This window comes from Oryza brachyantha, chromosome 8, assembly GCF_000231095.2.
Source record: "Oryza brachyantha chromosome 8, ObraRS2, whole genome shotgun sequence".
NCBI lineage: Eukaryota > Viridiplantae > Streptophyta > Magnoliopsida > Poales > Poaceae > Oryza > Oryza brachyantha.
The window spans coordinates 7,942,042-7,966,480 of NC_023170.2; the positions used below are offsets into that span (position 1 = coordinate 7,942,042).

General features: G+C 44.7%; 1 protein-coding gene across 1 annotated transcript; it reads right to left on the reverse strand.

Annotated features, from left to right (window-relative positions):
• Window positions 1-751: 751 nt before the first annotated feature.
• Window positions 752-4,955, reverse strand: LOC102701572 (protein RER1A-like). The gene is made up of 3 exons (XM_006659976.3): window positions 4,438-4,955; window positions 1,013-1,193; window positions 752-925 (listed from the first exon to the last, which is right to left on the reverse strand). The coding sequence occupies exons 1-3, from the start codon at window positions 4,848-4,850 to the stop codon at window positions 869-871; spliced, it is 651 nt and encodes a 216-aa protein (XP_006660039.2). The 5' UTR covers window positions 4,851-4,955; the 3' UTR covers window positions 752-868.
• Between the last annotated feature and the right edge of the window lie 19,484 nt (window positions 4,956-24,439).

The window sequence follows — 24,439 nt, forward strand, 5'->3', positions numbered from 1 at the left end:
AATGAAAGTAGTTCATGTTATGGAGTTTTTGCTAAAACAACTAAAATATAATCAATGGTGGATTGTTTGTGCATGGTATGACAGTTGTTTCCTTGGTAATTAATGGCCAGTTCATAGAAAATCCTTGAGAGACTTAACCGTGCTTACCTCAAGCTAGCATGGGTAATGGATGGGTTGACATAACTTTTTCCTTTCCTAGGCATCCAAGCAATTGTAGGGGTGAAGGAGTTGAGCCAGTCTGAGGATAGATTGATCGGCTACCAAATCTACCAATCCCATGGCACAAAGGTAGCCTGTCCATCCTAGGTAAGGGTGTGGGGGTTAAATCTCACGTGCGGTGTGAATGACTAGGAGTGCAAAAGAGCTTAATTCAGTTGGCGTCGACAATATCTTCAGGTGATTCGAGTGGGCAGCATTTGTATCATGACGCACATTTCAGATTCTCAAATGAACAGCGGGACCCAACATGGAAGGATGATCGATGTGTTGTACATCCAGCACTAGAATCAGCAACTAACCCAGTGAAATATGAAAGGTTGAGTAAAGCACTTAACAATCGTTATACAAGATTCTGGGTCATGTTCCCACTTAAATCTATATAATACAAGATGTATTGAGCAACAAATGTGTACACATGGTTTGCTCCATACAAGGAAACACTGGAAAAGACGTGCTACACCAACGAATACTGGTCCTGGCCTATTCTATCATTGTAAAGATATCAGGGTTTTTGATGAGGTTCTAATGCTTGTTTAGCATTTTACAACGTTCAGATCGTTGCGATAGAGCTGACTGTGCAGCCACTATAGGCCATTTCCAACTGCTGCATAACTAAAAACGCATTTTGCGGTTACAGATCCCCAAGTATTTAATCCTTAGGAAGGGTGAGGTCATCAGCAGAAGCTACTCTCTTTCCATTATAACGCTGCCAACATAAGAACACGATAGAAGATATATCAGTGAAGCAACTAGAAATTAACAAATAATTGAATGATTCGAATATTTTGCTTACCTGCTTCCCAAAGGAGAATGGAACGTATCTGTATTTTATCATGTGAAGGATCTGTCGCTTCATTGTGACTGTAAACAGAACCACCCAATAGAAGAGAAGAATAGGCCAAAACACAGGCACATCGAATACGCTGAAGAATGTAAGAACAAAAGCAATACAGAATGCTTTAACAATGGAATACCTGCAAAGAAGATTGAGCCGAAGTATTAGCTAGGAACACCAGCAATTCTTTTGTTTACCACAAAATTTTATCAACTGGAAGCAAAGTTAGTTTTATCATTCAAAGAAAAAGAACTGCACAGAAAACCCAGAAGACATGGTAATACTCCTTGACTACTGTCCTTTAACTAAAAACAAAGCACATAATCATACTAATAAACATATGCCAACTAACAATCAACAATATATGCAAAAAAATTTATATTACTTTGGCACAAATGAAAAGCGCCACAAACATTTAATAGATTGTCACATGCATGAGACAAAGGCTGTAAGGTGAATTTCTAGAAATGGCAATTCAATTAAAGAGAATTTATGAATTGAATATATAGATAAAAGAAAAGAAAGAAAACATGTTAACCAACAAGCCAAAGCAGTTTTGATAAATGTCCAGGAATAAAAGTAGAAATAATTGAAGACATTTTTTAACAAACAAATTGAAGACATATTCAGTAACATGTTTACCACCAAGTAAAGCAGCCGAGAAGTAAAAGTAAAAATCACTGAGGACATCTCAAAGTCACTTGACCTATAATGTAAAAACGACCAGATAGTGTGGTTGGATCAAAACAGATGACATATTGGGAATAGTAAATAGATTTCCATTCATCAGTTGACAATCTAGTGTTAGAAAATAATTAATGATGATAACAGAGAATGACTTCTCCACATCTATATGTATGTGCCCACTACTACCGTTGTATAAATGCCAATATACCTCAAGATAAGTTTGAAGCAAACCTTCTAAATTCAAACCAATTTAAGCCATGCTCTATACATTGTAATGCCCTTGCACAATCACCTGAAAGCATCTAGGCCCCTAATTCCAGTTTTTCCGGTTAATGACAGCATAATCATCAGAAATAATTGCATTTGCTAAGTATGAAAAGATTAGGGTTCCGATGATCGCATACGCTACAAAGCAATTAATCTAGACCACTGACTAGAGACTAGTCGACCAACTAGATGAACATTGCTCTTGTTCTTTACAACTATTTTGCTAGTGTAGGGTTTCCTATAGGTTGCAAAACTTGGGCCAAAGTAGTCTTAAACGTAAGGCACTTTGGTTACTTCTTGCAATTAGGTTTTAATTACTAGCTTTAATTTTAACTACATCCCCAAGGTACTGCAGATGGGTGCCAAAAGGCATGTGTTCATATACATGGGTGGGGATAAATTTTTCAAGGCTACAGCAGGATACTGCCATTCCAGGACAAGAGCTATATTAGAAGTAAACAGGATTACACCATAGAGTAGTCAAAGTATTAAAAATATCTTATCATACAGCACATGATCTATAACTATCAAGTTGAAATTGATGAGGAGCATGTGGTGCATAAAAACATATCCGTTTAGCTAAAACACGCAGATAATTCACATCAAAACAATTACTTGAACAAATCTGATCCCAAAACAAATGGGCTGAGGTGCTACCGTATTGTCAAAACCCAGAAATAGCAAGGAGAGCATAAATTTGGTATAAGGTGAGAAACCAGGACGCTGCTTATCAAAGCAGTTGTGCTTATATTCTTTAACCCCTTATTTCTTCAATGTCCTCAACCTCATTACCTGAGCCCCCCTCCCCTCAACACACACACAGGGGCGGATGCACATTAGTCCAACGTGATGCACAGGACACACATTGAAATTTCCGTTTACACTTGTAACAGCCTATGTACATGCATTGGCCATTAGGACACCCCCTAGCCTAACAGATGGGACCCAGAATCCAGGATAGTCAGCCTGTAAACAACAGAACAACAGCTTCTGACTTTCTTACAGGCTAGCAGTTGGATACTTGTATTTTGCTAGCAACTTCATGCATGTTTATTCTGGTAAACTGTAATATAGATTACCATTAAATACAACATTGCTTCTTGATGTGAGTATAGTAGTGAATTGGTTGTGATATCATGCTATGCATGGGACATCAGGTTATCTTTGTTCTGGATTCACCACTGGCCACATGTTTTGTACATGCTGTCTTTTACTGGCACTTAAGATGTATATACTTGCATACATATTTAGTTCAACCTACAGAATACTTGTCCAAACAATCTACAATACCCCCACCAACAACAAAAGAAACAGAATATTTTGTGCATATAGAGCACAGAGAGGAAGATATATTGATAGCACTGACATATACATTTCACATCAGCCAAAAGGTGGAAATTGATATATTATATGTAGGAAAAAGTCTACTTAACCCCCACAGCATTGGGTTGGTCCACTTAACCCCCCCTGAAGTACAAACCAGCTATCCAACCCCTAAAATATTCAAATCGGGTCAAAGAACCCCATAGAGAGGTTTTATAAGTGGTTTTTGCCATGTCGACAATGATGTGGCAGCTGTATTGCTTATGTGGCAGGTGGCATTGGTTATGTGGCACACACAGTAGTCCATTTGGTCGAAGTTACCCCAGCCCATTCAGTCCTCTCACTGTTCGGCAAACTTGAGAATTACATATTAGCATCAATGTACTTATTTTACAAGCTGTTACACTTGTAAAAATGTACTTAACACACTTTATTACCGTGTCATTGTCCACATGACCAAAAATCACTTGTAAAACCACTCTAACGGGTTATTTCTAACATAACTACATAAGGCTCTCTTCGGTTCGGAAGAATTTCAGGAAAATTGGTGAAATTGAACTACTTCCAGTGAAAATCCTGTAAAATTACTATTAAACCATCCAAAAAGGTCCAAAATGGAATGCTCCTCCCTAATTATCATTAAACCATCCAGACCGGATTGCATACTGTGTTGCGTGCATCCACTGAAAGCCCCAAAAAGCCGTAATCCCAAATGCAGATAAGTTATATATCACAATTCACAAATGAAATTGAATAATATAAACGAGCATACAAATCAGTCACACGAAATTGGCTGCCTAACAGCTGAGCAAAGAATTCCATCAAATCTCTCAATACCCAGCTCCTCCCCCACAACCCACACCCTTGCCAAGATGTGAATCTGCCAGAGCTAAGGTAATACCATCAGATCCCACAGAATTTATTCAAATCTCACACCACGGAAAAAAGGTCCTCCTTCCAACCCACCAAATATTTCAACACAATCAAGCAAGCCAGAATCATGCACGTATAATCCAGGAGCTCGCCCATATAAAAGAGAGATCCCACAATTCGACCCGGGTTATGCAAGAAGAAAGAAAGAACATTGCATCGGGATCGGATCGCACCAGAATTTGAACTCTGGGAGACGGCGTACGAAAGGGCGAAACTCATCGGAGGCGCGGGTGGGAAGCGTAGCTCCCTCCTCGCCGAGCACCTCGGCGAACTCGGGATCGACCTGGGGCGAGAGGAAGGCGATGAGGAGGTTGAGGATGTAGATGCCGAGGGCGTAGGTGACGATGTAGTACCCTCCCGCGAACCAGACGCGCAGTGCGTACGTGGCCGCCACGCCGGCGAAGGCCAGCCACCGCCGCCCGACGTGGGGCGTGGACCGGTCCAGCAGGTGCTGGAACCGCCTGGACGCAGCTGCGACCGCGGAGGAGACGGCGGCCGCGGGGCCCCCGCCCCCTCCGCCGCCGTCACCAACAACTGGGGCGGCGGCCGGGACGGCGTTGGAAGAGGAGGAGGAGGGATCCATCATGGCGTCGGGGCGGACCGACGGCGATCTCGCGCTGCTCGAGGCAGTGGCCGAACGGGAGGGGTTGGGTCAAGACGATTCCGTCGCGTGCATAGGGGGCAGCCGGGCAGGAGCCATAGACAAATACAATGGCCCCGTTCAGATACGGGGATAAGTTAACTTCTTGTGGCTGGCACCGAAATTAGTACATGGTTAATTAATTATTAATTATTAAAAATATAAAATAAATTAATATGATTTGTTAAAATAACTTTTCTATAGAATTCTTTTACAAAAATATACCGTTTAAAAATATACCGTTTAGTAGCTCAGGAAGCGTGCGCGCGGAAAACGATGGAAGCTTAGTTAACTGTTACCCCATCCGAACGGGACCAATGTCAGATAAGTAATCGTGTACTCCCTCTGTCCCAAAAAAACCAATTCTCTGGTTTCCGTGTCCAATGTTTGACCATCCGTCTTATTTAAAAAAATTTTAGGAAATTAGAAAAAAATTAGTCACACGTAAAGTACTATTTATGATTTATCATCTAATAAAAACAAAAATATAAATGCAAAAAAATTTTGAATAAGACAAATAGTTAAAAATTGTAGGTAAAAAATGAAAAATTGGTTTATTTTGGGACGGAGGGAGTATCTCGTTCTACATACTTTATTATTTTTTAAATTTGATATTAAAATTCATATTAGTAAGACCAAACAATAAAAACGTACTTCACCACTCTCACCTCTCTCTCTTTACCTAGATTTTTCATATATTACGTAGTTTTCATATGTTCGAAAATATGAACCAATTAGAAACACTATCTACGTATTAGACTTTATATAAAATAAATATATAATTTTTTAATCATAAATATCTATAAATATATAATGTATATAAAGTTTAATCGTAACTTTTAATCATATCATTACAATACCGAATACCCATTATGATACCAATACGATGAAGCTTTTTAATCATAAATATCTATAAATATATAATGTATATAAAGTTTAATCTTAACTTTTAATCATATCATGATACCAATGATACCAATAGAATGAAGCTCGTGACAACCTCATATCCCAGATATGCTAAACAAAAGATCGATCAAAGCTCTAGATAACTATTATTGGAAGCCCATATAGTCAAATCACTAACAATAATATCACATAAAATTCTCTGATAAAATATGAGTCAGTATCTCGTGTTCTAGAAATATTTTGTTAGCACCATGTTTTATTTGAAATAAGTAAATATCTTGATACGTCAAATGAGGCATCACTGTAGAATATTTTTAGGGGCTATTGCATAACTGACCTTACTTTAAAAGCTAACTACACATTTGACCATTTTTTACTTTGTAGATTTTACCCCGGTTTTCAAAATTATAGCGGCCGTTTGACCATACCGTTAACATACCATGAGAAGTAAACCAAAAAGAAAAGAAAAAATGCACGAAAAGACAGTTATGCCCTTGTAACCCTATCTCAATCTTAAGAGGCAGTGGGCGGGGTGGCGGCAGTGAGCGGCGGCCACGGGCCACGGCGCGCGACAGGGAGGCGGCGACGTGCGGCGGCGCTACGGGGCTACGCGCGTGGGAGACTGCCCAGGCGCCGGGTAGGCCTGCTCAGGCGGCGACGATTCCGGTGGTGAAAAAGATCTGCCTGCTGACGCTCCGAGACCTCAAGCCGCACGGCGACCTTGCGGGTGGACGATACGACGACAATGACAGCGGACACCCTTGGCGGCGGGGCCTGCTCCGCCCCGAGCGCCAAGTGGATGCCGAGCATGACCCCACCCGCATCGCGGTGGCACCACCTTAGCAATGAGGGGCTGGTCGGCGACGGGAGGCGACCGCAGTACGGCGCCTGTTGATTAAATGGGCTAGGCCCAAATTAAGTTTAATTAAAATCTCATTAGCCTACAATGAATGGTAGAGACAATAATACCACAATGAATGGTAGAGACAATAATGGCACGGCGACCTCAAGCCGCATGTTGGGCTACCTTCCCCGAGTCCGGCTCGGCGCCGCTGCCGTTGATGCTGCCACCCGCCGTCGCCGCCGCTCCACGCCATCGACATCGCCTCCGCGACGCCGTCCTCAAGCCGCCGCCGGCTGCGCCCGGGTGTGCCCGAGTCGACGGTCGTCCCCGCCGCCGCGCCGCCTCTCTCCCCTCTCGGCCGCTGTCACGCCGCCTCCTTCCCGTGTCACCGTGATGCTGTCTTCGCCGTGTCGCTGTCGCCGTCGTGGCGCTGCCATCGCCACTCGCCACCACCACCAAACCACCACCGCCGCCCCGCTGGTCGTTCCCCACCCAAGCTGGTCGCCGCCGCCGGTCATTCCTCCCCTCTCACTTGCTCCCTTTCACTGACGGCGGGACCTGCCCACTAGCCTCTCCCTCTCTCCCTCTCGGCGGGCCCGCTGGACAGCTGCCCGCCGCCTCATCTCTTTCCCGTCGGGTCCCCACTCGTCAGCCTCTCTCGGCCGCCCCCTCTCACTGACAGGTGGGGTCCACCTATCGGTGCCGGCCTCTCCTCTGGCTGACGTTAGCAAGCCTCAATTATTGCGCAATAAATCAAATTAAGGTTTTTCTTGTTTAGTTTTAAAAACCCAGAAAACTTCTAAAATTCATAACTAATTCATCTAGCTAGTCTCCGTTTAGGCCCATTCAACTTTCATTAAATTCAGAAAAATGCCAAGAATCCATTAAAAATAGTTTCTTTTACTGTTTCAATAGAGTTTATGCTTATTTATTTATTTTTGTGCTTTGTCGCTTAGATTCCCCGCCGAAGCTCCCGTTTACTTCGAGATCATCGCGAAAATCCCATTCGAAGCCGAGCAAGGCAAGTGGCACTCCTCTTGATCATATTGATCCTAGTTATTGTAAAATTCCCGCTTATTCAATTCAAACATGCATTATTTACTTAAAGTATTTACGGTATTTTACTTTATGTTCTTTTTTGGGTTCAACATATTATATTATGCCGTTGTTTATCGATTCTTTATTCCTGTTGTACCTAGGGTAACTGGAGTAGAGTAGGTTTAGGCTATGCTTAGCCCTGCCTAGATCAACTAGCACATGGAAAACTGTAATCACCTGTAGACTGATTTTAGCTTAATGATTCATTACCCGGTCAGGGTTAATTCCAACTAAAATTCTGATAATGATGGGTCGTGGGTGCATGATTTTGAGAGTCACACCCATGACAATTAAGGACTAGTTCACGGGAAACCCTAGAAGTAATGTAGTGCTAACCACATGCCGAAATGGGTAGGTGGGATTTGAAGCATGGCTTCGAACTATTTGACGTACCAAGGCAAGGGTGGGCGTGATGGAGTATGGACAGGCAATCGTGGTATAACGAAAGCCTCTGCTGCTTTCGGATTCACCAAGGCACAAGAGGGGACTGCCCAACTTGGTGTAAAGGAGGAGGTGAAACATGAAGTGTAGTACGTTTAAATAGGGAGGGTTGTGTAACGGGTCCTATCACATTCTCCTATCTGGTATGTCGTTGTGACATGCCGGCTCACGTTCAAGTACTGTGGAGTCGTGTCTTGTGGGTACAGTAATACACCTCTGATCAGAGTATAATCTATTCGAATAGCCATGCCCACGGTCATGGGCGGACTCCCAGGTTCACTGTGATTAGTTGAACCATTAATAACTTGGGTAAACTGGCTTTCACTTGGGCCTACTGTAACGTGGTGTAATGTTGAGTAGGGGTTGGGCTTGTTGCAACGTGGTGTAACGTTGAACAGCGTGTTGATGCTTTATATAGTTGTTTTATTTATTTAAATCCTGTTACCCTATTTAATCTCTGCTTTACCTAAATTGCTGCTTTTGTGCAACTAACCCTAGCCTACCCTTGTGTTTACCTGCATTCATTTTATTACTCGCTTTCCGTGCTACTTGTTGAGTACGTGGTTATACTCAGCCTTGCGTTTTCCCCTTCAGAAGTTGGGTATTGTTCTGATGGAGGTGATTTTGAGGTTTGATGCTTGTTCACCATCGAGGTGTTGCCTGTGGAGTGGAGCCAAGCCCTGCTGGAGCCAGAAGCCCTTCATTTATTTTCCGCTGCATGTCGTTAGGTTTTAATTACCTGTTATTGCTGTTCTTAAGAACGATTGGTGATGTAATCAACATTGTCTATTGGTGTACCCTGGCTGGTCCTAGACAAGGAATTTCTGGGCATGACACGCACCGGGAGCTAGAGATGGTGCACCGGGAGCGGGAAGTGGTGCACCAATCGACAACACCAACGGAGGCAGTTCTGCCTCACAATCCAGCGGAGGAAGTTTGACAGCGTATAACTCTCTACCGCTATTTCAGTTTTCGTTATTTTTGTTAGTCGCAATGTTATTGTGTTCTCTACATGTTGGTGATGCTTATTCTACCTTAAGCATGCTCCTAGTTATGTTTTTTTTCAACACTAGATCACCCCACATTGTTCATGCCATGATTATTGTCTTAATACTTTGGATTAAAATATGACGATATATGACTATATTTGCAACAATCCAAAAACCTGATAGGTCATTTTCGGTAGTTGGTTTTGCTGCTACCTTAAAACCGCATGCATTGGATGATTCAAATTATAAGAGATGGAAAGCACGTGCACTACTGTGGTTGACAACCATGCAATGCTTCTTTGTCTCACGGGGCAAACCGACCGAAAGGCCTCTCACACCTGAGGAAGAGGCCAAATTTGAGTCAGCGGATTGCCTGTTCCGTGGGGATCAGTGTGTTGGCTAACAACATAGTGGACATGTATATGCACATGCCTTTGGGGAAGGAGATGTGGGATGCACTTAAGGCTAAGTTTGGGGTTTCTGATGCTGGCAACGAGCAGTATATCATGGAGCTGTTCTATGGCTACAAAATGGTCGATGACCGTTCTGTAGTAGAACAAGCTTATGAGATTCAGATGCTGGCAAAGGAACTTGAGAACAACCGCTGTGAGTTGCTTGATAAGTTTGTGGCTGGTGGCATTATAGCCAAACTACCAAATTTTGGTCAGATTTTGCTACTTCTCTAAAACACAAGAGACAAGAGTTCAGTGTTACTGATCTCATTGGCTCTTTGGGTGTTGAGCAGAAGGCAAGGGCAAAGGATAGCAAATACAAAAAGGTAGAGGTTCTAGCGCCAATTTGATGCAAAAGAAGAACCCTCATGCATCCCACAACAACAAGAAGAAAGTCAAGCCTGACATCAAACCAAATACTACTACTGCCTTTAAGAAGAAAGGCAAGGAAAAGGCCAAGGGTGACTGCTTTGTATGCAGTAAACCTGGGCATTGGGCCAAGAATTGTCTTGATCGCAAGGATAAGAAGGTTGCCAACATGGTCATTTGCGAGGGTGGAGGAACATCAGGGTATGGTAATCTTTTACCTACTGTTTTCTCTTTTTCATTCACCTGATTGATGGATTGATACTGGTGCTAATATTCATGTGTGTGCTGACAATTCCCTATTTTTTTCTTATCAAGTTGGGAGAGGTTCCTGCTTGTTGATGAGAAATGGGTCACTTGCGGCTGTTTATGGTGTTGGTACAATCGATCTGAAGTTTACTTCGGGAAAGACCGTGCAAGCCAAGAACGTGCAGCATGTCCCTTCAATAAAGAAGAATTTAGTTAGTGACTCTCTACTGTGTAGAGATGGTTTTAGACTTGTGTTTGAGTCCAATAAATGTGTTGTTTCAAAGTATGGAACTTTTATTGGTAAAGGCTATGACAGCGGAGGCTTGTTCTGCTTCTCTTTGGATGACATGTGTAACAATAAAGTTGCGAACCATATTTGTGAGAATGATGAGCCCAATGTATGGCATTCGCGACTCTGTCATGTGAATTTCGGTTGTATGATGCGCTTAGCCAACATGAGTTTAATTTCAAAATTCACTTTAGCCAAAGGTTCCAAGTGCCATACTTGTGTTTGAAAGTGCATTTAGCCCCTAAACGAAGTTTTGGATGATTAATGACAATGCTAGCCAAGCATGTGTGCGCTAATGAGTTGTGATTGCAGAGAAGATGAGAGATCTTTTTGATTAAAGGATTACTTGATCAAACTTAGAGCATGTGTGACCCGAAGCGACGGCTCTACGAAGACGAAGGCGCTCGAAGGCGTATTTTATTTTTTTCTTTTTGTGTCGTAGGAACTCCGTACTACTCAGAGGGGTCACTGGAATCTTTGCATGCATCCTGGAGTAAGCCTAAGCCGAGTGGAGTAAGTTTAGGTCCCGTTGTAGCCTATGCTGTTTTTCCTGAAGGAGGGACAGGACGGTCCGTTCCTTGGTCCGGTGATAGGACGGTCCGGTCCTTTGTCCAGTTTCTGCTTGGTCCGGCCCTTTGTCCGATGCTAGGACGGTTCGGTCCTTGGTTCGGTGACAGGACGGTCCGGTCCTTGGTCTGGCACCTGCTCAAGTCGAGTGTGTGGACAGTCCGGTCCCAAGCCAAACAGTCCGGTGGCAGGGCGGTCCGGACCTTGGTCCGGCCCCTGCTCTGAGTGAGTGAGTTAAGTGTCGGCCGGACGGTCCGGCCCCCTAGCTGGACAGTCCGGTTAGGTTTCTTTTCCAACGGCTAATTGACGTCTGCCAGCCTATAAAAGGGGCTCTTGAGATCTAGCCGTTGGAGAGGCTTTCTGTTCGAGTTTTCTGTTTGCTAGGGCAAGTTTAGCACCTCTCAAGCCTCCCCACTAACCCAATACACCTCCTAGAGAGATTTATCGTTGGATCATGTCTTAGAGACAGTGTTAAGGTTAGTGAGTGATAGAGTGTTCATTCTCGGGCGTTGATGGATGCATGTGGAGTCAAGGTGGCCTATTACTCTTGGAGATTGATCTTCTAGACGGATAGGCGTCGCCCACGAGCCTCCGATTCATGTGGATCGCCCGGGAGCAAGTTGTGAAGGTTGGTGCCTAACCTCCGCAAGGGAATATGTAAGATTGATAGTGGATTCTTGTGCTTTCTCATAGAAGGCTACAGGGTAGAGCGAATTGCAATCTAGGGCTGGGCAAGCCGCCTTGATCTTGACCTTGGTGGTCGATCGAAGGGGTTGCTAGTCCCTAGGTATGAATTCGGAGACCCGTGTTAGCCTTGTGGGAGGAAGCCAAGAGAGGGAAAGGATCGAGAGTGATCCCGCTCGCAGGAGCGCCTCAACGGAGAGTAGGATCGAAAGATCCGAACTTCGAGATAAATCTCTCATGTCTTTGTTCTTATGATTTCGTGTTCTGTTTGTTCCTGCGATCTTTCTGCTATTTTATTCCACACACAATCACATCACGTTCCCAGGAACATCACCGAAAAGGTAGACTATCAGGTCTGCATTTTTCACTGACCGGACGGTCCGGTGTTCTAACCTGGACGGTCCGGCCAGAGCTCTCGGCCCAACTCGAGAGTGCCGACCGGACGGTCCAGCCCCTGTACTGACCGCTGCGATTTGAAAGAATTTTCAGGACACCTATTCACCCCCCCTCTAGGTTGTCTCTCTAGGACTTCAGTGTTTAGTCGAAACAACCTCGCAAGCCTCACAAGGCAGTAGAGGCGAGGAATTTGGCACCTCTAGAACTTGTTCATTTAGATTTATGTGAAATGAACAGTGTGTTGACTAGAGGTGGAAAGAACTATTTCATGACACTAATACATGATTGCACTAGATTTTGCTATGTGAATTTGTAAAAATGAAAAGATGAAGCATTGCATTACTTTAAGATTTATAAGGCTGAGGTAGAAAACTAACTTGAAAGCAAAATCAAACGGTTAAGGTCTGATAAGGGTGGAGAGTATTTTTCCAATGAGTTTACATCCTTTGGCGAAGAGCTTGGAATTACTTATAAGAGGACGCCTCCCTATTCACCCTAGTCTAACGGGGTTGCCGAAAGAAATAACTGCACTCTAACTGAGATGGTGAATGCAATATTAGATACCGCGGAACTATCTAAGGAATGGTGGGGTGAGACAATTTTGACTGTTATTATGTCCTGAATAAAATTCCAATGAAGCATAAGGAAGTAACACAATTCGAGGAATGGGAAAGGGAAAAGTTAAATATCTCTTACCTACGCACTTGAGCCTGTTTGGCAAAAATGAATGTACCTATAGTCAAAAAGCGAAAACTTGGACCAAAAACCGTTGATTGTGTGTTCCTTGGTTATGCTATCCACATCGTGGGTTATAGATTCTTAATAGTAAACTCTAGTGTACCTGACATTCGAGTAGGTACAATCTTCGAGTCCAGAGACGCTACATTTTTTGAGAATGAATTTCCCATGAAGATTACACCTAGCACTTTTAGTCAAGAACCTATATATCCCATGAGCACTTTGAATCGATAGAACACAATGATCAAACTATTGAGGAAAATCCTAAGGAGAATAACATTGTAGATAGTGGAAAGAGTAAGAGACAAAGGGTTGCAAAATCCTTTGGAGATGACTATATTGTATATCTCATTGATGATGCTCCAAGAACCATAGAAGAAGCATATTCATCTCCTGACGCTGACTATTGGAAGGAAGTTGTACGCAGTGAGATGGACTCTATTATGTCTAATGGTACTTGAAAAGTAGTTGAGCGTCCATATGTGTGCAAGCCTATTGGATGCAAATGAGTTTTCAAGAAAAAGCTTAGGCCTGATGGTATAATGGAAAAGTACAAGGCAAGGCTTGTGGCCAAGGGTTATACCCAGAAGGACGGCGAGGACTTCTTTGATACTTACTCACCAGTTGCTCGCTTGACCACGATTAGGGTACTATTGTCTCTAGCAGTCTCTCATGGTCTTCTCGTCCATTAGATGGATGTGAAGACAACTTTACTAAACGGGGAGCTAGAGGAGGAGATCTATATGGATCAACCAGATGGCTATGTACTAGAAGGTCAGAAGGGAATGGTGTGTAAGTTGTTGAAATCCTTTTATGGCCTTAAGAAAGCACCTAAGCAATGGCATGAGAAGTTTGACACAACACTTACATCTGCTGGCTTTGTTGTGAACGAAGCTGACAAATGTGTGTACTATCACTATGGTGGGGAGGGGGGTAATCTTGTATTTATATGTCAATGACATATTGATTTTTGGAACCAGCCTCAATGTGATTGAGGAGGTTAAGGATTTTCTGTCCAAAAGCTTTGAAATGAAGGACTTGAGAGAGACTGATGTTATTCTTAACATTAAGCTACTGAGAGGAGATGAGGGTGGGATTACACTTGTGCAATCCCACTATGTGGACAAGGTATTGAGTCGCTTTGGATACAGTGACTGCAAGCCAGCTCCTACTACTTATGATTCTAGTGTGCTACTAAGGAAAAACCAAAGAATAGCAAGGGATCAATTGAGATACTCCTGAATTATGATATGTGTTCACACTTGGAGGTGGCGCTGTTTCCTGGAAGTCTTGCAAGCAGACCATCTTAACGAGGTCAACAATGGAAACAGAACTCACAGCACTAGATACTACCATAGTTAAGGCCGAGTGGCTTCGTAAGCTCCCAATGGATCTACCGGTGGTTGAAAAAAACAGTACCAACAATTCTAATGAACTGTGATAATCAAACAGTGATTATTATTAAGGTGAACAGTTCAAAGGACAACACGAAGTCATCTAGGCATGTAAAGAGAAGACTGAAATCTGTCAGGAAACAGAAAAATCCGGAGTGATAGCACTGGACTACGTCCAGACAGCTAAAAATCTGGCAGATCAGTTTACCAAGGGACTATCACATAATGTTGTAGACAATGCATTGAGGGAAATGGGCTTGAGACCCACCTAAAGTTGCACAATAGTGGAAACCTATCCATTGTGATCGAAGATCCCGTGAATTTGGATGGTGAGACAAGCTATTGTATAACTGAGAGAAGAGACCCTTAAATGGGCTCATTTCCATGATGTTCTTCTCTTATACTCTTTATGGTAGGATGGCATATGCCTTAATGTGATCCAAGTGGCTTTTCTCAAAAGCAGAGATGTTGAACCTACAGAACATCTTAGAAGGAACACACCTATATGAGTTCGACTGCTAGTCAGTTTATGAGATTTGGGAAATCTCTAGATACTCATGAAAGGGCCTGGAGTTTGACTTATATGCTCCAAACAAAAGGGGATGTAGATGGCAACCTAGTATCAGTAAAGGTTCTAAGTGAAACCTGATCGCACAAGACTGACAATTCAAGGCATAGTCCATTGTTCAATTGTGGTCTGGTGTAGCTCTTTTCCTACGTGAAAGTTCAACTTAACAGTCTTCACCAAAATACTAGTATAACAAACAAGATAAGTCTTGAGAACATTTCTTGTGGGCTATGAAATTTGGTGGGGATTGTTGATTAAATGGGCTAGACCCAAATTAAGTTTAATGAAAATCCCATTAGCCCACAATGATTGGTAGAGACAATAATACCGTGTAGAATTGATGTGGAGAATCTCAACTTAAATAGAGAGTTAGTGGAGACTCTTTGTTGACTGGTTGAAATGGTAGGAAGACCGCCACACGCGTGCACGTGCTGACCCGAGTCGAGCCGGCCTGCGAGGCGAGGCACAGTGCCTGCCCGCCGCCTTCCTTTTGCAATAGCTGGGATTTAAGGAAAGGATATTCGAATCCCGTGATTGCTTCCCATAATATCCGCAGCAATAATTTCGTGATTTGATTGCTATCTGATTGCGTGGCAATCACGTAACGTAATCAAGGGGGCGCGGGATCAGTTTCCATATTCTTCTTCTTCCTCCCGAGGCCACCAGAGAACTCTCCATTCTTCTGCTCCTCACTGGTTTTGAAAGTGCATCTAGCCCCTAAACAGAGTTTTGGATGTTTAATGACAATGCCAGCCAATGATGTGTGTGCTAACGAGTTGTGATTGCAGAGAAGTTTAAGGGATCAATTCGATTGATGGATTACGCGACTTAGTTGATGCATGTGCGACCCGAAGCGACGGTACTATGAAGACGAATGGGCTCAAAGAAGATTTTATTTTTTGTTTTGAGTCATAGGAACTCCGTACTATTAAGAGGGGTCACCAGAATCTTAGCATGCATCCAACAGTAGTTAGGATTGAGTGTAAGTCGAGCGGAGGCTGGCTGTTGTTTTTCACAAGCAGCAGGGACCGGACGATCCGGGCTCCTGGCCGGACAGTCGGGTGACAGGACGGTCTGGACCTTGGTCTAGCTCCTGCTCGGAGTGAGTGAGTTAAGTGTCGGCCGGACGGGCCGGCCCCCTAGCCGGACAGTCCGGTTAGGTTTCTTTTCCAACGGCTAAGTGACGTCTACCAGCCTATATAAGGCCCCCTTGAGATCTAGCCGTTGGTGAGGCTTTCTGTTCGAATTCTATGGTTTCTAGGGCAAGTTTAGCACCTTTTAAGCCTCCCACTAACCCAAAACACTCCCTAGAGAGGTTAATCGCTGAATCATGTCATAGAAAGAGTGTCTAGGATAGTGAGTGATAGAGTGTTTATTCTTGGGCGTTGTTGGATGCATGTGGAGTCAAGGTGGCCTATTACTCTTGGAGATTGATCTCCTAGACGGATAGGCGTCGCCCGCAAGCCTCCGATTCGTGTGGATCGCCCGGGAGCGAGTTGTGAAGGTTGGTGCCTAACCTCCGCAAGGAAATAGGTAAGATTAATAGTGGATTCTTGTGCTTCTTCATAGAAGGCTGTAGGGTATGAAGAGCGGATTGCAACCTAGGGCTAGGCAAGCCGCCTTGATCTTGACCTTGGTGGTCGATCGAAGGGGTTGCTAGTTCTTAGGTGTGAATCCGGAGACCCGTGTTGGCCTTGTGGGAGGAAGCCAAGAGAGGGAAAGGATCGAGAGAGATCCCGCTCGCAAGAGTGCCTCAATGAAGAATAGGATCGAAAGATCCAAACTTCGGGATAAAACTTTCGCGTCATTGTTCTTGTGATTTCTGTGTTCTGTTTGTTCCTGCGATCTTTTTGCTTTTATATTCCGCACACGATCACATCAGTCTTAATATTTGATTTAATTTTTCCATGTAATATAAGAAGACACAAAGAAAATTGTTTTTAAACACATAATAAATTTAGACTTAAGAATTGTACAGTTATTTTTTACTTTTGATATATACAACGTCAACAAATTTTCATTTATTATAGAGAGACGAAAAATTATATGTGATGCAATTCATGTTGTATAAAGTGATTTTCATTAAATTAAGCTTTGTAGAGTTTAAATTTAATGTTAATATTAGATATTATAAATTATTTAATTAAAATTATCATTGCAATATGTGTATTTGATATCGTTGTGATTCTAAAATTAGTGTATCAATTTGCTGATGCAATATTTCTAAAAATAGCATATAAACATGGCCTTTCAAGTTTTCATATAACCCTAATTTTTAACATCAGAATTCCTTGTGTTTGATAATACCACTCCCTGGATCAAGTAGAGGTACACACGATTTCCAGATGTAGCATCAAGCAGCACATACATAACAAAGTCTTACCGAATTAATTACAATATGGCGCATGACCGAATAAAATTCTGGTGTCTAAAGGAACATAATTATACAAAAACAGTAAAGTAGCAAAGCCAAAGAAGCGATACACCAAAAGCGCAGACCGGAAGACAAGAACCACTAAATGTCCTCTCCGTCGGGAATTCCTTCATAGTACTCATACGGATCTATAGTCGGATCTTTCTCAAGTACTGGTGATTAGAGTTTAGGAAGAGGGAGCACAAAGTACACAGCAAGTCACCACGGAAGTATGCACATGCAGGGTTATAACAAGGGAGGCTTTATGGTTCTTTGCGTAAATACGACTTTTCAAATAGTTTTCATGGACGTAATTCTAGCAGCAGGTTTTAATCCATGGTTGATTGGTTGTTAACTGAAGATAATTCGATTGGATGGCGAAGAAGTTGGCAACTTAACTACAGTCATCCGCGAACGTTGCACCTTAGAGATCGCTATACCAACACCAGATGCTTTTGTGATCTTGATGAAGCATGGTCAACCCAACCACGAGGGTACCTGTTTCTGCAAGCAATCGAGAACTAGCAAGAACATATTGAACAAGCAAATCTGAATTAACTCACAAAAGTTGGGGTTTTAAACATGTAACCATGAATCCTAGCCAGATGGGTAATTACATGGAAGTATCAAGTAGCTAACTTTCAATCTAAAATCCAATTGTTTTTTTTACGACGGCTAAAGAGTAAATAGAGATAGAGGACGATAAAAAAGGAGTTTGGGTCGTGCTCTAACCCTAGAAGGCGTCCCTAATGGACCCACTTGATACATGTCCCATTGGACCCAAATAAGGTGACACAACACCCTGGACAGAACTGGGTGTCGGTAGTAAAATGACGATTGCGGACTCTCCCGAATAGATATGGACATGAGGTCAGATCCATATGAAATTAGACTTGATAAGTTTTCCATGAAGTACTTGCACACCCAAAACGGAGATCGAATGTAGTCGTGGTAGTTGTCACAAGTTGGTGCTGTTGTGTAGTCCGACTCCTGTCCTCACGAATCTGCTTTCCTTTAGATCCTTTTCATCATTCCTAAGCAAAACAAGAGTGCACATCTCCATTATATAAATTAGATGAATATGAACTTAATAACAAAATCACCTGATAATTGAGTTGGCATGCACGAGCACAGGTAATAGGACCACATTGTTGTACTTGTGTCAATGTATGCATTTGAGTCGTCCTCAACTCAAACTCGTCATTTTCCCCCAAATATAGAATCAAATCTACAACGTTAAAGGTGTGACTAACCCTAAAATCTATTGGCAAATCAAGCTTATATGCATTGTCACGCTCAGAAATTTACACCAAATTTCTGAACAATAGCATGTATTAAATCTCGGTCCAGGCATCAGCCCGAGTACACACTATGACAAATCAATACACAGTTCCACGACTTAAAAACAAATGAAAACAATTATCTATCGAAATGCAGCGGAAAAGGAAAACAAACTAAACCATCTAATCTTCAGCTTCAGCTGGCGATGACGGCTCCACACCACAGGCATTCTCGACGGCGGACTGAACCTCACTTCAACCTTGGGAACAGCCTTCTTCTGACTTCTGACTGAAACTCTGGCACTTGCTCTGGTGGGGGGAAAAATTAAGCAAGGCTGAGTACAAACCACCGTACTCAACAAGTAACACCCAAGAGAGGAAGAATAATGAATGCAATAGGGTATCAAGGATAGGCTAAGGTTAAATTGCACAAAGCTACAGTAATTTAGCAAAACAGTAAATAGAATAGACTGAAATAAAAGTAAAGTAAACATTTAAAATAATCATCCACTGTTCAACGTTACACCACATTGTAACAGGCCCAGACCGCTGTCGAACGTTACACCATGTTGCAACAGGGTCAACCCTCTGTCCAACGTTAAACCACGTTGCGACAGACCCAAACCACAGCTAACGTTACACCACGTTGCACAGGGTCAAACCAGTTCCAAAATTGATCAGGTTATTAATGGTTCAACTAATCCCAGTGAATCTGTCAGTTCGCCCAATAACAGCGTGCACGGCTATTCGAATAGTTTTACTCTACAGAGATGTACAACTTTACCCACAAGACATGGCTCCCAAGCATGTTACCATGCCCCAACGTATCACCACGATACCTCAGTACGGAAACCATGATAAGACTCCCTAACCCTCCCTAGACAATCGCATCTCACTTCAGGTTTCACCCCCTCCTTTACACCAAGTCGGGCAGTCCCCTCTTGTGCCTTGGTGAATCCGGAAGCAGCAGAGGCTTTCGTTACACCACGATTGCCCGTCCATACTCCATCATGCTCACCCTTGCCTTGGTACGTAGAATAGGGACAAGCTAGATTACGAGTCTCACCGTTGCCCATTCTGGCTTGTGGTTAGTACGTGTAAGACTTCCAGGGTTTCCTGAGAACCGGTCCTTAATTGCCATGGGCACGACTCTCAAAACCATACACCCACAGCCCACCATAAGCAATATTTTAGTTGTTATTAATCCACATCGGGAGATTCATAATGATTGCAACCATTAAAGGTCTATCAAAGTTTAATCAATAATCATATAATAATTGGTGAGCTAGTTGAACTAAGCATGGCTAAGCATTGACTAACCCTAATTCTGGTCAAATTAACCCTGAGATGACAACAATAATAAATGGGGATCAACGGATATATTGGTAATTGCCCAATAGATAAATACAATAAATAGATTTGCATAAAACAGTGCATGTTTAAATGTAAAGCGAGGAATTTTATAAACATAGGTTCAATATGATCAAAGAAGGGTGCCACTTGCCTTGCTTAGGCCCACGAGGAACTTCGGCGATGACTTCGAGAACGAACGGCGCTGCGACGGGGGAACAACCTACGACAAATAAGGCAAAACAAGCAAAAACAGACTAAAAAACTACTGAAACAGAGAAAGAAACTATTTTTAATGAATTCTTGGCATTTTTATGGATTTAAGGAAACTTGAATGGACCTAAACGGAGACTAGATGAATTACTTATGAATTTTAGAAGATTATCTGTGTTTTTAAACTAAACAGGAAACCTTAATGATTTATTGCGCAATTAATTGGAGGCATGACGTCAGCAAGGAGAGAGAGGGCTGATGAGTGGGGGCCACCTGTCGGTGGGAGAAGGGGAGGATGAGGGTTGACAGGTGGGCCCGAGAGGGGGAGAGAGAGGAGGGGACCAGCCGGGTGATGGGTGGGCCCCGGCTGGCAGAGAGAGAAAACATAGAGGGAATGGGGACGACGCACTCGGCTTCGGCTGGAGCGGAGGAGGGAGAGGGTGGCGGAGCGGCGGCGGTCGGCAACCAGCGATGGCGGCGGGGTCCGGCGACCAGTGGTGGCGGATGCCCGGCGACGGCCGGTGACTGGCGGCGGCGGAGGTGAGCGGAGCGGCCAAGCGGCGGCGACAGAGGAGAGGAGAGGCGACAGCCTTGACGGTGGCGCGGGGGCAGCAACGGCCGGTGACGGCTCGACAACAGAGCGGTGGTTGGTGGTTGGCGGAGGCGAAGGTGGTGGCGGGCGGAGGGGTGGCGACAAGTGGCGAGATCGGGTGGCGGTGTCAAGTACCGGCCTGTGGCCACACGAGGCGAGGAAGGGGAGAGCCGACAAGAGGGCATTGCCCGATGGCGGCGGCGACGGCGCACGGCGACAGCCGAGAAGAGAAAAGGAATCCGACGGGGAGGGACGGAGGAGCGATGCGCGACGATGGCTTGGCATTGTGGCGCGTGCACTAGGAGGCAGAGGAGGATGGAGGGAGGGGAAACCGTGGCGACGGCGGCCGGGGACTAGCGGCGGTGTCGGCGCGACGACGGCTTGGCGTCGTGCGGCGCGGTGGCAACGACCGAGGGGGCCCGCTGCAGCGATGGTGAGGCGTGGGAGACGACGCCAGGATGGCACGTCGGCGGCGAACAGTGGCGCACGCGCATGGCGGTGGCACATGGGCCGGTGGTGGCTACCAAAGGGGAAGAAAAAGGAGGGAGAGGGGAAGAGGATGCTCACCGGTGGCGCGAAGGGCGGCAGCGAGTCGGCATCGAGCGGGAATGGGCGATGACGTGGCTACGGGACAGCGACTGGCGGTGAGGCGCGAGCTCGGCCGGCGGTGGCGAGGCAATGGGCGCAGCGGCGGCTCTTGGACGTGTTGAAAAAGGCGGCGGCGGCTCGAGGAGAGGGGGATTTATAGGTGGCGGTTACTGCGCGTAGGGTGGGGAGGTCGTTAGCGCGGCGGCGGGTGGATCACGGCTGGTGGTTGGCGACGGCGCGTTCGACGCGGAGGAGGCGGGGGAGGTTGTTGGCGGCGGGCATGGATTGCGGCTGGCGGTTGCGGCTCAGCCGTTGGGCTGGTGCGGGCGGAGAGGCAGCTCGACCGACGACGCGGCAGCACAGGCGAGGCACAACCGGCGCGGCGAGGGGCAATGCAGCTCAGCGTGACGGCGAGGTGCGTGAAGGGCGGGGAGTTGGTTGGCGCGGTGCGCGGATTGCATGGATCGCACCAAATAACATAGGTCGGACTTAACCGAGATAGTATGCAATCTAGCACGATATAATCGTAGAACTCCAGTGAAAAGCCCTCGCTAGCTCCCGATCCAATCTGATAACACCAACCCAGCAAACCAGATTGATCGGACTGAACCGAGACAGAATCATGTCAACTGGAGTCATGATATCAGATCGAATAGAGAATCCCACGAGGATTTGATCAAGAACTAATACTACTTCAAGCTAAAACAGATTAAAGCAATAGTAGAACTTAGCCTGCCGATCAACTAGGCAAGAGATCGGACTTAACCGAGACAGTCTTGTTCTAATTGATCGATGGGTTTTGACAAACACGAACTTACATTGCGAAGCTGACAAACCTCGCGCTGAAAGCTCAAGCAAGTCGAAGATTTTAGGCGAGGCGCCAAATTGGATTGATCTGAAGATAATTTACAAGGATCCCGGGCACACATATTTGTAGCCTCAGGCATTAATTAACCTAACCGGATAATAATCCGTTACTAACTAACTAGTAGTGTTCGGACTTTAATTAAATATAAAAATCCTAACCAAACTCTAAGATAAAGCCTTGTTAATCTACACGGACTCACAACTAACACCAAATCTATCTTTAAGCTTTGGGCCCAATCGGACTCCAATTCCTATCTGATTCGGACTCTATCGGCTGCAGCCACACCGCATCCAGTCTCCTGCCTCCAGCCGATTCCCCCCTTCTTGTCCGATTCGGTCTTTAGCTATGTTTCTATCCAAAACGTCGATTTGTCAAAATCTAGCGTTAACACATGCCCCCTAATTTTGGAAAAATTCATTGTTCTGAAATTCCCTCTTTTGTAACCTATTTCCACTATCGGCTCACTTTGTTGCAACAGCACGGTCTAACGACTGCCCTGTTTTGGCACACTGTGCTAATGGTCATCTCTATTGGCTTGGATTATAAGCCCCATTTCCAGACTTAGCCATTTCTCACCCCACTGCTCTCTTTCCTCCTCGAGCTCTTGCAATCCATACTCCTGCATCCAATCCTCACATTCCATCTCCGTCGCTTGTATTCCCCGCATGAGATCGCCAGGCACACCTCCGCCGCGCATCGTACGAACCTGACGCCTCAAGATACTGCCCATCCCACGGCACCAAGCCTTCACTGGCAGTGATGGCTTCACTGAGCTCTTCGCCAAACACCTCGTACGAGATCCCCGAGGTAAGTTCTAATCCCGGCCTCATTTTTACTTCTTACCGCGAGTACTCTGTTTTCATGGTATAGGGTTTACTGTTAGAAATTTTTTCTGCGTACTACCACACGTCATGTTATTAATTGGCCCACTTGGCGATTCCTTCTCCCGCATTGTTTTCCTTTTTAGCAACTTAAAACCCAGATCATGATTCTAAGTCAAAACCTTAGATTTTACTTTCTTGGACCAATGGGGAACCCTGATCCCATAGAAATCATCTGCTCAAAGGCCAATAGGATACCATTCAAAAATGCCAGATTGAACACATCCAATTGGACCCAATCTTTCAGATCTTTCCCCACCTCTTTCACCGGTTGGACAGACTGGTACAATTGGATGTACAAAACTTATGGTACCCAATGGGAAGAATTAGACATCGGCCACTGCATAGGACTAAGTTTGTTAGGAATGGAAAGAGATGAACCCCTCCTTAAAGCTGCCTCCTACTTTGGTCTGATACCCTAAATGCATTTATATTTGGCCACGGGATACTCACCCCTGCGCTCATGGACATAGAGATGCTGACTGGACTGAACATCATGGCCCTAGTCAACCCTCTGAGTTTGAGAAGAAATTTTCAGCATCAGCTGCAGACTAAGAATATAGGGGGTTGGTTAGGATACATCAAAGCCTACTGCAAGGACTCCGGGACAGCCGATCATAGAGAGCATAGCGCTTTCCTCAACCTTTGGTTGGAGAGGTTTGTGTTCTGCAGATACTTTAGGTCCCACAACCAACTTCGAGAACATTGCAGAATGTTTGGACAATGGAGATCTCGTGCCCCTGGTCAGTATCTGCTTAGAGCGGTATACCATATGCTACACCAGGTATCCTCGAAGCTCTTTGTCGGCCAACCAGTCGGCCATATAGTCGGACCATGGTGGTTCCTCCAATTGTGGTTGCGACTATATCTCTCCAAGGTCCTAGATTTGTCATCCTTCAACCAGCGTGGTTTCCCCTCCCTGTCATACCTAGAGTCAGAACCGGCTGCAACTCGGAGGTGTATGTCATACGGATAGGTGGTATCATCCTTCCCGGGTCATCGGATGTCAGCTGTCTGATTAGCACATACTTCCAAGCTCTGCTACCTAGGACCTGAGCCCAATGCACAGACTTGGTTTGCTTACCCAGACTCTCGAGAGTACGAAGCCCCATGTATACTCAAGCTGGAAGAACTATTGACAGATAAGTGCTCGTCGGAGAATTTTGCTTTTGCCCTTACCCCATGTCTGCTGCTAGTGAGTTTTCACGCCGGACGATCGGCTCGGCCTTCATATGAATTTTATCAACCAGCTCTTGGAACATGTCAACTCGGATGTGGTCACCTGCCCGCCGATCTCTTCCTCCTTAGCAAGGTCGAGATGAGGGGCCATGTAACTTCGGCCCTGGAATTTGATAGGATTAGCAAAATG